Source organism: Fusarium oxysporum, chromosome III, assembly GCF_013085055.1.
Source record: "Fusarium oxysporum Fo47 chromosome III, complete sequence".
Classification (NCBI taxonomy): domain Eukaryota; kingdom Fungi; phylum Ascomycota; class Sordariomycetes; order Hypocreales; family Nectriaceae; genus Fusarium; species Fusarium oxysporum.
The window spans coordinates 4,461,488-4,474,216 of NC_072842.1; the positions used below are offsets into that span (position 1 = coordinate 4,461,488).

Here is a 12,729-nt window from a genome sequence, read left to right on the forward strand (position 1 = left end):
GTTTACAGGCCCCATGGCCTCTCATCCAAGGTTTTCAACCTCCGCTTGATACCTATTCATAGAAACGAGGATCGAGATTCTCCAGCTTGAGGTATGGGCTTCGATCCGCATCAGGAGAAGTGCTCAGGTCGACCGGGGCGAACCCATATCCAAGATACTGGAATCGATTCCGCTTATAAAACAGCAGAAATTAGTAAGGGCCATCAAGAAATTGTACCGGGTCCAAGTTATTACCGAATGATACTTGATCTCCATGTCCTCCCAGCGAGGATCTTCGATAGCGTCTCGGAAGTGGAGAGCACTTCCTGGCCAAATAGCATCTACGCGTCCCGTTTTTCTGTTCTTATCTACTCATGGGTCAGCCTCTATTGCCTTGTGCGTACTGTGTAACCTACACCAGGCGTTGCAGTTCTCCTCCCATACGGTGCCTTTGAACCAGGATTGAGCGTGGTCGTTGAACTCATCGGTAACGTCCTGGCGAGGGACAAAATACTTAATGTTGTCTCGCTGCATCTTCTTGATTACCTTGACGGTGTAGCTGACGATTGCTTCCAAGAGACCTGTGACGGTGTGAGTGCATGTCGTCTAGCGAGGGTAATTCTACAAACCGGTAATGCTTCCATTCTCTACTGGGCAGTTCGGACCGAGATACACTGGCGCGCGGGTTAGAAACAGCACTTGGTCTTAGTTTCCACCGTAGGCTTACTCATGTAATTAGGTATTTTGGGCGCCATCAGCTAAGATAGTCAGCTAACCGTCTCCAGATTGGATCTCCAGAACACCTACACCCATATAGCCCGCTGGGACAGTATGCCACTCTTTGCGAAGGTCGTAGTTGTCCAACCCGATCAAGGGGAAAGGAGGTCGGTAAGACACATCTGTTTTTAAAGACTTAGAGACCATACCGCCGATTAGAAATCGTCACGTACCAAAACCAGTCGCACATACGATGGTGTTGCACGCGGTGTAGGTGCCATCGTCACCAAAGACTCCATTTTCGTCAACTCGTGAGATGCCCGTGAAATGAACATCAACATTGGGCTCTTGGATACTAGGGAATTTCTATAAGATGTATTTCACAGTATGTTGTTAATGGGGTGTACTCACGCTACCATGAATGGGTCGCCAGGAGTGATTCGGCGGCAGCCTGGACTCCAAGGAGGAATGATCTTCTCAAACAGCTCGTCATCTTTGATCCACTCACGAGTTCGCTCCGTCAAATGCTTAAATGGGAAAACATGATCAGATGATGGCTTTAGTAGATCACGAACTGTGACGTACCTTTCGGGCCTGATAATACGCAGGGTCGTGCTTCACCATCATATGCTGCATCTGCACTGTATCAGTCGATATTCGCAAGCTCAAGGCATAAGAGAACAGACCATCATCAAAACACTCTCGTTGGCCTTTGCGTGCTTGAGCATAGCGCCATGGTCCTTTCTGAAGAGGGCCTTCTCCTCTTCGGTATCTGGCTCCAAAAGCCAACGGTCAGCTTCGTAAGTCCAGCAATGGGGTTTGATATCATATGGTACTGACATGTATAATCCTGTGGTCTAGGGTCTCCACCAAAAGCAGTGGACGGGGCAAAAAACCACGCCGGTGTGCGGAGAAAGCTGTGTACTTTCTTGGCGTGAGGCTGCATGCCCGGTACAACCTGGTACGCGCTTGCTCCTGACCCGATAACAGCGATTTCATCATTTGCCCACATATCTTTGGTGTACTCTTCCCACCTGTGAAGTAATCGAAGTCTTAGTAAGACATTTTCCTGAAGAACGGAAGGATTGGGGGTCTTACTTTGTCCTATCGGCCGAGTGAATCACTCGGCCCTTGAACGACTCGAGGCCAGGGATCTTTGGGTGCTCCCAGCGATCCAGGATACCCACTGCGCCTAGGAGGAGGTCGCAGTCGTCGGTGAAGGTCTTCTTGCTTCCGTCGCCCGCCGTCTGCTCAATCTTGACATCCCATGTGCCTTTGTTATCGTCGAAACGGGCTTCAATCACTCTCGAGTTGAAAGTCATGTATTTCTCAAGGTCGAGCTTCTTGACAACTTTAGCCACATAATCGCGTAGGTAGTCAGATCCTGACTGATACTTCTCCCACTCTGTGGAAGTGTTAGTGTCCCCCAGTCTCTGATGACTTGCTTATTGAATCATCCATCAAGATACGGGGATATCTTACCAGGGTCGACTGCAAAGTTGAACTGATATGTACAGGTAGGGGAGTCGCACGCGGCATTGGGATATCGGTTTTGGTACTACGAAACTTCTTGTCAGCTGATCAGTGAATTCAACAAGAGAAAAAAAAGCCGTACCCAAGTTCCACCGACTGTTGGGTTCTTCTCGTATATAACATGTTCCACATTAGGGCAATTCTTCTCGATGTTGTAAGCTAGCATAACACCAGCCAGACCGGCCCCGATTGTGATGACTTTGAGTCTCCTGTTTCCAGGGTCCCCAATAGGCGCGAAAGGAATGTGATATCCAGTCTCTGGATTGTTATGGTAGTCAGAGTGAAGTTTCTCCGAAAACAAGTTTCCAGGACGATTGTTCGACTCGGGGTCCGTGAAGAACTTGAGTCCTGGAATCAAGAAGGGTGAGTTGGCTTCGCCCTTGGGTTCTTTGGTGCTGCTCATAGTGAACGAGATGGAAATTGTAAAATGATTGCAGTCGTTGTCTGGTGACTTCATAATATGGCTAGTACATAGATGAAGATATATAGAGGGTTATATAAGATGTTTCATTTAACTTGTTATTAAAGATGAAGACCTATCTACAGTTGAACACAGCTGGGCCTTGCTGGCAACGACACGAATTATCTGACTCATGGAGATCTCAATTATCGATGAAAGATCATATTTTGACCTGGCAAATGGACCGGTACACAGGACACGGCTATTCTTGACCCGATCTCCAAAAAGACCAATAACATGCGTTGTATTCACTGACCTCAGTGTTTTCTGACTCGAATCGGGGAAAGCTAGACCACCTACGAAGTAGTGGACCTCGGCATACAAATCTCCACAGTAACTAACGTACTTTGGGGAGTGTCACACGACACGACACGACCACCAGCACCCGAAACAAGGGTCTATTATGGATGCCGTGCTCATTCCGCGGCTTGATATCCGAGGCGTAGCCGTTAAATATATCAGAGTCGATTAGCCTGTGCGTTACCTCTAGAATCAGGTTGCAATTGCATATATGAACTCACACTCTCTCTATGGTCCTTTTATTCTGCAAATCTTGAACTTTCCCTGGCTATAAAGTTTAACCATGTCGGAATCTATTATCCGTGAACCCGGGCTTGCAACGATTCATCCCGAATGGGAAGCAGTATGCACTTTCAACTCTACGCCATCTTTGCATATCACTAAAACACAATGCTAGTTCGAGAAACAGTTTCCAGTTCCTCCGCTACTTGGAACACCGCAGCAACTTCGCCATTTGAAATTCCCAAAGGCCAATGCCCCTCCTGTTGGGTTTTCTATCAGAGAAGTTGAGGTCTCAGGTTACCAGGGCGCTACCAATCAGCTGCGCCTTTACACCCCTGATGATAGCTCTGAGCCTCTTCCAGTCGTCATATAGTAAGAAGGAAGAATAAGATAAGTTCATTCTCATGCTGATTGAGAAACAGCGTCCATGGTGGAGGGTGGACAATGGGAGACTTGGATTCAGAGGATAAGGTCTGCCGAACTATGTGCAATTCTGCAGGCGTGGTTGTCGTCAGTGTGGACTACCGCAAGTAAGACCTCCATCTGCTTAACTCAAAATAGACTCTATACTCACACTTCTTTAAGAGCACCCGAGAACCCCTTCCCGATCGGCCTGGAGGATGTTTGGCAAGGAGTGCTCTGGGTAAGTCTTCCATACTACTACCATGACAGACTGTTAATGAAGAACAGGTTTTCAATAACATTGAATCCTTGGGAGGTGTCAGTGATAAGATCATCATAGGTGGCCTCAGTGCCGGTGGAAACATAGCATGTGCCTCCCTTGTACATTTCAGTACCGCTGCAAAAGTCCTAACTCCTACAAGGCAGCCGTTCTCGCACAGAGAGCCCGAAGTGTCCGAAACATTGCATTTCGCGGACAGATACTGCGTGTTCCTCTAGTCATACACAAAGATGCCCTACCCCGTGAGTTCAGCTTCTCCAGCTACACTGAGAACGCCACTGCACCTATACTACCGGCTGCGGCGGTCACTCAGTGTCTCGGCTACTACGGGGCCCCTCCAGAGGACATACGCATTTCTCCACTTCTAGCAAAAGACCATTCGGGCCTGCCGCCAGCTTATATCCAGGTTGCCGGAGCTGACCCCCTTCGAGACGACGGATTCGCATACGCTGAGAGACTGCAGAAAGCAGGGTGAGTAAACATGCAGACTATTGGCTGGAGAGCATTTTCACTAACTACAGGTTAGAATCCCAGTTAAATTGAGTGTTTACGCAGGCTTCCCGCATGCATTTATGAACTTTCCTTTACGGAGTGCTATGAAAAGTGATGGAGATTTAATTAAGGCAATTAAGTGGATATTGGAGATACAGACTTGATTTCGTTGCTCTTCTCCATGCACTTAGTGTATCACATTAAGCTCTCTATAATACTTTGTTATTTAACTAGTTATAAAGCCTTTAAGCCACCAACATATCAATTCCCAACAATCAGATTCAACTTAAAACCAACAAAAATCCAAGGCATAAACAGCCCCCAAAGTATTTTCCTCCTGCGTAGCGAATAAACTGCCATTCGTCATTCTCACAACCAACATGTCAATTCTTCTAAAATACCGGAGATTTTAAGCGATGATCACCAATTAGCATGTCTTGGCTCAGCTTGCGCCGCCTTGGCGCTTTGACAACGCGCGCTGAACAAGAGATTTGCATGGTGAAGGATTCCTGAACAGGTAAACTCCGGGGATCGCGATGAAGTCATGTAGTTGGGGGCCAAAATATGCAAAATATTTATCATGCGATTTCATGACGAGACGGCGCACGAGTTCAGTTTAATTATCAGTCTGGCATTGCTAGTTAGCTGTACAAAATGCTCAGAATGTTCGCCCTTGTATGGTTATACCTTTTGGGAACATACCTCGCTCGGAATTCCTCACTACCGGGAGATTGCCCTACCGAAATTACAGACGTCGACAAAGGCGTGACCTTCAACGCATCAGGCACGCTGCCCGTCAAATTCAAGGGCCAAAGAGATTCATGGTACATAAGCACTGCTGTGACTGACGAGCGCGACTAAAACCGCACATTCATCAACGGCCACTCCATGCAGTGGCTCAAGGCATTTATAAGTGGTCCCCGACAACTTGTTGGATCTCTCGACGGCAAGACCGTCGAAGTTTGTCCATACATGCTTAAAGGGCTCAACAACACCTCTGAAGACCCAGACGATGCAGATGAATCGTGCAAAGGGGTCATGAGCGACGAATGTATCGAGGAATTTGAGAACTTGACTCTTCCGCTAGGTACTGGTAAAAATTGTCCGAGTTACCAGGATTTTGATCTCAGCGACAAATGCAAGCTGCACCTTTATTCCGCAATGCTATGTAATTTGGAACCTCCTCTGATCTCTGATTACCTTTACAGCTAACTGCTTACTTCCGCTCAGTTCCGCCGCGCAATTTCTCCACGGCGCGCTGTTCGCTCGACAAGATACCATATCTCGACATTCCCGATAACCAAAGGACGTATGGCACTCATATATCTCTCGGGGAAGACGGTGATATCGACTACGATGATTATGATGCGTATGATATCAGAGTCCAGCAGACCATTCCAATGTTCATGATGGTGTCGACCCGTGGTGTTAGTGACAGCAAGATGGTATGTATTGCTCCGAATAAGGTTGTTCAGGGTAGTCGAAAGCCCGAATTGAAGCTAGAAGGAGCTGAGCAAGAGGACGAGAACACGGCGTCGCGAGTTGGAGGTTTGGGGGCTGCTGTCTTCCTTGGTGTTGGCGCCGTGATCTTTTGTCTTCTGTAGCACAATCAGCCTAGCGAATAAGCATATCAAACTTTAACGGACAATTATTATTCCCCTACTCCAAAACCAGGATCTTTTGTCGCCGTAATATCAAAGCAGCCTTGTCTATCACATGGTTGGTTCTCAACCCCGCGTGCGATAACCAGGGCTTGATAAGGTCTACTAGCTGATTATCTCAACGCCATACAAAACACCAGGAGAACTGATAGTGCAATATCTGCACCCAGGTTCATCGTCTCCTCACCTTGTCCACTTTTGGAAGGAGAGCACGCGAGCGATAGATACTATAATGATAGACAAGGGAACTTTTGAAGGCTTGGCAATGCGATAACGGACATGGCCGCTCTCCGTCGAGTTTGTCTAGATAAAAGATCGTCGAGATCGCTCAATTGATTGTTTTGGGGCACCTCTTCTCTCGTTTTGACACCAAGGCGTTACTCCGACACCATCAGCATACCCTGGACCTTCGTGACAATGCGTTTGTCTTCTTTCATCACCGGAGCAGCTCTGCTCTCTTCGGGTGCCAATGCCTTGAACATTCTGTTGAACAATGACGATGGATTTGGTTCTGGGAACTTGCGCGAGATGTACCGCATTTTCAAGGAGAAGGGTCATAATGGTAAGTCAGCCTCATCATCATACTAAGAACATCTCTAACGTCTGTGTAGTCTGGCTCGTTGCCCCTGCGACCAAGCAGAGCGGCAAAGGCGGTACCTCCGACTTCACCACTGAAGGAAACTTGACTGCCCCATCGCAGTATGACTTGATTCCCAAGGGTGCACCTTCAGTACGTTCTTTCAAGCATCCTCCTTGGAATTGACCTCTGACATGACACAGGTCGGACACGATCCAAAGGACAGCCAGATCTGGTACTACAACGGCACACCCGCTGCCTGCACCTTTGTCGCTCTGGACTATGTCCTCCCTAAGTTCGCTAACTTTAGCGTTCCTGATCTCGTTGTTACTGGACCTAACTACGGAACCAACTTGGGCGGTTTTGTGTGGACTTTGTCCGGTACTGCTGGAGCTGCGTGAGTATCCTACATCCCAGCGAGAAGATGTCTGAACTGACGACGTACAGATATGCCGCTACCAATCGTGGAATTCCTGCCATTGCCATCTCAGCAAGCAACCAAGAAGTCCCCTACTTTGAAGTCAAGAACCGAACCAACCCTGCTACGTGGGCTGCCCAAGCCTCCGTCAAATTCGTCGAGAACTTCATCGCCACATCCCCCAAGAACGGTCCTCTTCTCCCCCTCGGTTACGGCGTAAGCGTCAATCTTCCCGTCTTGACAAAGAAAAACCAGAATCCGGATTTCGTGCAGACACGATTCACTGGAAACGCTCACGTCAATGAAGCTGTCCTCGACAAAGAGAAGGGAACATTTACTTGGGCCAACATCAAGCCTTACGCCGCTGGTGTGAATGCTTGCATTAATGGCGATTGCTCTCTTCCTGGTGAGACATATGTTGTTGAGAATGGCAAGGCGTCTGTGTCTTTCTACACGGTTGATTACTCGGCGCCTAGCACGGAGTATACAAAGTCTCTCATCCAGCGAGTTGCATCGTTTGTTTCAAGCGATAAATAGTAGTACATAGTACAGAAGAGAGTCATGGGTTTACCATGCGCCGATGATTCCCAACGCCTTTAAAAAATAGCAAGTTCAAGGTTCCTAGAGCGAGCGGCGCCCTCAATGTCAAAAGAATTTGTCCCATCCGCCCAAGCCTCATCAAGCATTTCAAATAAAGTGTTGATTAGATCAAAGGAATCTGTGCCAAGTAACGAGTTCCTGACATCGTCGAGTGTTGCCTTCCAGGTTGGATGTTGTTTGAGGAGCGGGACTTCTAGACCAGCGTTGACAACTGCATACGGAAGCCCATTATGGACGAGTAGGTGCTGATTGCGAGGTTCTTCAAAAGCCTTTTGCAGGGCATCTATCGATGAGATGAGACGGCATAGAACGACCTCTGTATCTGGACCCTTCCTCGACATGCCGTCCTCTCGGTCAGGGAGTCCTCTTGCTTTTCGCTCCATTCTCCGTCGACGACGGACTTCTAGGATGCCTGCCAAGCGCCAGCATTCCCAGTAGTGGCACTGCAGTGACTCACCTACCTGTCCCGGCCAGTCCCAGAAGCGAGTCTCGGTGTACTCTGGATCATTGTCCATGATGCTAGCAAAGATATCGAGGAGAGAGCGGGGTATGCCTGATACGACTTCTACACCGGTCGCTCGGCCTTCGTCGCGATCATCTTGAAGACGACGGAAAAGTTTCCAGACGCCGATGGAAGGATTTACTCGACCGATGACGCTGGATGGAAGATCCATTACACCAAGAACTTCGAGAAGATGTTGCGTATGGAGATCATTAGAAATTTGACCAACGGTGCTGAGTTTGGTTCTGAGATCGTAGACGTCGACAATGAGTTCGAGGTACTTTGTCCATGGTTGGGTCTGCAGTAGCTGCACGCACGGTGTTAATTTCCGAGGCTCCGACGCCGGGAATAAGCAGTCAAGGGAACACGTACACATAGCGAACAGACTAGCAAGCCAGCGCATATTGTCGCGAGGTGCATTCGCTCATACCGAGCGGAAAGTTCTTGTCGGAATGTCTGCAGCGCCAAGTCGGTATATTCCATCGACTTGACAGACATGCCCCGATTTCCATCATCCATATAAAGCTGTATCGCACCGGCGATCATGACCAGCGCCGGGCTCTGATAAGCCATCTGCTCAAAGAAGGGTTTGATCCATGAGCTCGCTTCCGTAGAGTACAGCCGATTGAGGCCATTGTTCATAACTAGCGAAACATCAGCACACAACTACCTCGGGTATCAAAATGAGGAGTAAAAATGAATGACAGCATACATCTCTGAAATCTCGGGTCTTGAGCGTCCGCTGAAGGCACGCCGACGGCCTGGGGTGAGAAGGCAGACGACGAGATTGAGCCCGACGCGGTGCTCGACGTATCATGGTTAGGAGCAGAGGAAGTCTCGGAATCCATCGACAGTAGATCCTGATTGCTCTCAGGCCCTTGAGTCGCGACCAATGACGCGTCGGGCACAGATGCGCCGGCAAATCTGCCTCTAGAAGCGACGCCATTGACCCAGCGGAGAGGAGTCGAGTAACCCTGGCACCTCATACCCCTTTGGGTGCAAGCGTGGCACTCCGGGCGAGCCTGGTCGCATTTTCGCTTGCGGGCTTTACAGTTCAGGCAGCCTCCGCGAGATCGGGCCATAGTGTCTCTCTCTATCGCTGGGCTTAGATCTTGCTCAGGGATTGTGGATGGAGTGGTGGGTGTACGAAAGGAGGCGATATTCTGACTTTGCGGGGCTGGGGATGGAAGTTTATAGACGAAAAAGGGTGAAAGAGGCGCCGCGCGTGTATCTCCCTAAAGCAGTTTAGATCGTCAACGGGAACATTTGTTATCGCCACATAAGTTTTTTTGTGTATGTGGGAACGTGAGAATGCGGGGAGATAACCTTTGCTTGTGATTTGCAGAATAAACCACATGGACAGGGATTGTTAGAGGTAGATAGCGGGAGATAAAGCTAATCGCGGTACACAGACACAGACCCTGAGCCCCTATACCCCGTACTCATTGTTGACGCACTGCCGATGTTGAGTTGAGAGAAACGGCCGACGGCCATCGTATCAAGTTTGTCTCGTGCAGAACAAGACTCAGTGCATTGCATGTTGGTGGCTGTACACTACTTTTGATATCACAGACTGGGCTGAGATTGAAGGGATATATAGTCTTGTGCTTGCCTCTCTCCTCACATCATACGAATCAGTCCAGCATCAGAAACCTCCACTTTCTTCCCCATTTCAATTCTCCAAGCGAGCCAAGTCCCATCATGACCTCCACCGATCGCGTCCCCATCCCGGGAGAAGCCCGCCTGATCTTGGGTAAAACACTATAACCTCTCAGCATCACCGACAATTTCACTGATCAATTCGCAGCAGATTCAGCTACCGACGCGTCGTGCTTCGTTCTTCAGCCAACGCCCTCCAAGGATCCCAATGAACCTCTTGTGAGCATTTCCTAACACTATCCCTTAAACTTTGTATTAACGCGTTGTAGAATTGGCCTACATGGCGAAAGCTCTTCAACTTTGGGCTGTCGATCGCCGTCACGGTCGCTGCTTTCACGAATGTCTCTATCCAGACTGTCTTTTGGCAGCAGATGACTGTTGACATGGGCGTTAGCATTCAGCAGTTGACCAATGCCCAATCCGCCCAGCTAGCTGGTCTAGCCATGGGTTGCTTGTTCTTCATCCCCCTCGCTATCAAGTATGGGCGTCGCTCTGCGTACATCATCTCTACTGCTGTTCTTGCTGGTGTCTCGTGGTGGACTTCGAGAATGCAGAGCTATCCTGAGTTGATTGTCACCATGGTTATTACTGGTCTCGGTGGTGCTATCAACGAGACGGCTGTTCAGATGACTGTAAGTCCATGTCCTCAATATTCAGGCCGTTTGCTGATAGCTGTAGATCTCTGACCTCTTCTTTGTTCATCATCGTGGATCTGCTAATGCTGTCTACTTCACCGCCGTCATGGTCGGTTCTTTTCTCGCCCCCATGGCCGCTGGTACACAAGCTGCCAACCAAGGCTGGCGCTGGTCTTACTACACCCTGTCCATCTGCCTCACCATTCTCTTCGTCGTCTTCATCTTTGCATTCGAGGAGACAAAGTACATTCCCGTCTCGGTCGGTGAGGCAGATAACGATGACGCATGTTCCGAGCAGAACCCCACCGAGAAGGACATTGACTCCAAGAACAAGGTCGGCAGTGATCTTGTCACCGTGGCTACTCATACTGACCCCACCATCCCCATGAACTCATACCGTCAGTGCATGCGTTTGACCACCACGACAAGCGAATCGCTCCCTCGTTTGTTCATGATGCCTTTCCATGTCATCACCCTTCCCCACGTCATGTTCACGGCTCTGCAGTTTGCTTCTGGAGTCTGCTGGCTTGTCATCTTCATGCAGATCATCTCCATTGTCTTCTCAGCTCCTCCCTATAGCTTCACCACCGCTGGTATTGGATACATGGCTCTTGGTCCGTTTGTTGGTAACATCTTTGGAAGTATTTATGGAGGACCTCTTGCAGACTGGACTGTTGTTCGACTTGCACGACGCAATGGTGGTGTCTACGAGCCTGAGATGCGATTGTATCCTCTTGTCATTCCTACCTTTTTCATGGCTGGTGGAATCATCATGTTTGGCGCTACAGCTGCTCGAGTAAGTCAACCTCCTTCATCTTGTTACCCTCTAACATTCTTTAGGGCATGCACTGGATCTACCCATCCCTGGGTGGAGCATTCTTTGCCTTTGGCCTCGGTGCCAACGGTGACATCACCTTTACTCTCATCATCGACACATATCGCGAGCTTGTCGCTGAAGCCTTCATCGGTATTGCTTTCTTGCGAAACGCCGTCTCTGTTGGTGTCACCTTTGCCATCGTTCCTTGGATGACATCCATGGGTCTTACCAACATGTTCATCATCAGTGGCTGCATTGCATTCGCCATTGGTTCTCTCTTTGTGCCCATGATCATCTACGGCAAGAAGATTCGCACTACTTTGGCACCTCGCTATTGGAAGCTCGTCGAGATGCGGTCACGTATTTGACAGGACTTTACGATGGATTAATGACACTCGGATGGAATTGTATGGAAGATATTGGGAATCATTAGGTCGTGGTGTTGGTAGTTTAGGTATCATCAATTTACTCATACTCTCTTTTATCTTAAGACTTGGATTTCAGTGAAGTTTCGCTTGGAGTGAACGGACTTGAATTACAGTTTTCCTTAGTCAAACAGCCACCGCGCTATTGGCTGCATCGTACTTTGCTAGGGCATGTCACACCTTCAGAAACTCGGCGGCGTTTTAGACTCAGCCTCACCCAGCCCGGGAAGATCATTACGTCGTTGAGTCACATCACGTCTGAAAGATAGTTATTCCCGGGTCATTCAGCCCCACATGAAACCTGCAGCTCAAAGATACGATGTGGAACTTTATGTTGATATATCAACTATCTATTCATCTACAAGTTTGCTGCTCTCTTTCCAGGAAAATTAGTCAACCGATAACAGTCAATAACTGGTCTCCCCTCCGACATGATCATGGCCCCGATAGCAACAACGCTATTCAACCAGCCGTACGAACTGTCACCAGGGGCCTCAAACTTGATATGCGTAAAATACTCCATCTCATCTTGCGTAACAGTATCCCGCTCTCCCACCTGCTCCTCCACTCCAGGTCCAGTACGATAGATGCCCTGTGCTTTAACAAGGATATGTACGTTATCATGAGTTCGCAGCGTGTACATGGCATTTAACCGAACAAGCGACTATACCCCTGTTAGCTAATCAACGATAAGCTTTTTTTTTATGCATTGTATTCACCTTATTGGGATTAATGACTTCGGCCCAGTCGGCACCACTCTTGTCAACGATGATTCCCTTTATCTGAGGGCCATTGACTTGGCCTCCTTGGATGGGGAGGACAACTCTGCTCTTGGAGGTGCCGTCGATGCCTGCAATCTCGGTAACCCCGTCTTTGTCCATCTCGGCAACGATGCGGTAGATGAACTCTAGATGCGGCATGCGCATTGTTGGAATATCGGCTTCGGAAGGAGAGAAGTCATTTCCGGGAGATGGTACGTGAGAAGACATTCCGAAGGTGATGGACCGGGGAGTGGGCAGGGAGTGTTAGATCTTAGATCTGATCTTGTGG

General features: G+C 48.8%; 6 protein-coding genes across 6 annotated transcripts; 3 read left to right on the forward strand and 3 right to left on the reverse strand.

Annotated features, from left to right (window-relative positions):
- Window positions 1-52: 52 nt before the first annotated feature.
- On the reverse strand, window positions 53-2,632 carry FOBCDRAFT_271670 (uncharacterized protein; the record flags this gene model as incomplete). Its single annotated transcript, XM_059611462.1, has 14 exons — window positions 53-172; window positions 235-347; window positions 396-560; window positions 609-653; window positions 707-737; window positions 787-878; window positions 930-1,051; window positions 1,108-1,223; window positions 1,282-1,332; window positions 1,383-1,468; window positions 1,537-1,730; window positions 1,795-2,101; window positions 2,179-2,254; window positions 2,312-2,632. 14 exons carry the CDS (start codon window positions 2,630-2,632, stop codon window positions 53-55), a joined length of 1,839 nt encoding a protein of 612 aa, XP_059464536.1.
- A 640-nt stretch (window positions 2,633-3,272) lies between these two features.
- FOBCDRAFT_238289 (Alpha/Beta hydrolase protein) lies at window positions 3,273-4,549 on the forward strand (the record flags this gene model as incomplete). Its single annotated transcript, XM_059610191.1, has 7 exons — window positions 3,273-3,332; window positions 3,387-3,583; window positions 3,634-3,741; window positions 3,797-3,854; window positions 3,884-3,979; window positions 4,036-4,364; window positions 4,420-4,549. The coding sequence occupies 7 exons, from the start codon at window positions 3,273-3,275 to the stop codon at window positions 4,547-4,549; spliced, it is 978 nt and encodes a 325-aa protein (XP_059464537.1).
- Window positions 4,550-5,048: 499 nt separating this feature from the next.
- FOBCDRAFT_249141 (survival protein sure-like phosphatase/nucleotidase) lies at window positions 5,049-7,502 on the forward strand (the record flags this gene model as incomplete). Its single annotated transcript, XM_059610869.1, has 8 exons — window positions 5,049-5,225; window positions 5,280-5,553; window positions 5,616-5,985; window positions 6,442-6,608; window positions 6,658-6,776; window positions 6,827-7,020; window positions 7,071-7,447; window positions 7,477-7,502. 8 exons carry the CDS (start codon window positions 5,049-5,051, stop codon window positions 7,500-7,502), a joined length of 1,704 nt encoding a protein of 567 aa, XP_059464538.1.
- Window positions 7,503-7,555: 53 nt separating this feature from the next.
- Window positions 7,556-9,359, reverse strand: FOBCDRAFT_219406 (uncharacterized protein). Its single transcript, XM_031177650.3, has 3 exons — window positions 8,856-9,359; window positions 8,516-8,787; window positions 7,556-8,450 (listed from the first exon to the last, which is right to left on the reverse strand). Exons 1-3 carry the CDS (start codon window positions 9,223-9,225, stop codon window positions 7,638-7,640), a joined length of 1,455 nt encoding a protein of 484 aa, XP_031048783.2. The 5' UTR covers window positions 9,226-9,359; the 3' UTR covers window positions 7,556-7,637.
- A 485-nt stretch (window positions 9,360-9,844) lies between these two features.
- FOBCDRAFT_179510 (major facilitator superfamily domain-containing protein) lies at window positions 9,845-11,626 on the forward strand (the record flags this gene model as incomplete). The annotated part of the gene is made up of 5 exons (XM_031177653.3): window positions 9,845-9,896; window positions 9,951-10,021; window positions 10,072-10,434; window positions 10,481-11,233; window positions 11,278-11,626. The coding sequence occupies 5 exons, from the start codon at window positions 9,845-9,847 to the stop codon at window positions 11,620-11,622; spliced, it is 1,584 nt and encodes a 527-aa protein (XP_031048786.2). The 3' UTR covers window positions 11,623-11,626.
- A 411-nt stretch (window positions 11,627-12,037) lies between these two features.
- FOBCDRAFT_199266 (uncharacterized protein) lies at window positions 12,038-12,668 on the reverse strand (the record flags this gene model as incomplete). Its single annotated transcript, XM_031177654.2, has 2 exons — window positions 12,038-12,343; window positions 12,399-12,668. The coding sequence occupies 2 exons, from the start codon at window positions 12,666-12,668 to the stop codon at window positions 12,038-12,040; spliced, it is 576 nt and encodes a 191-aa protein (XP_031048787.2).
- Between the last annotated feature and the right edge of the window lie 61 nt (window positions 12,669-12,729).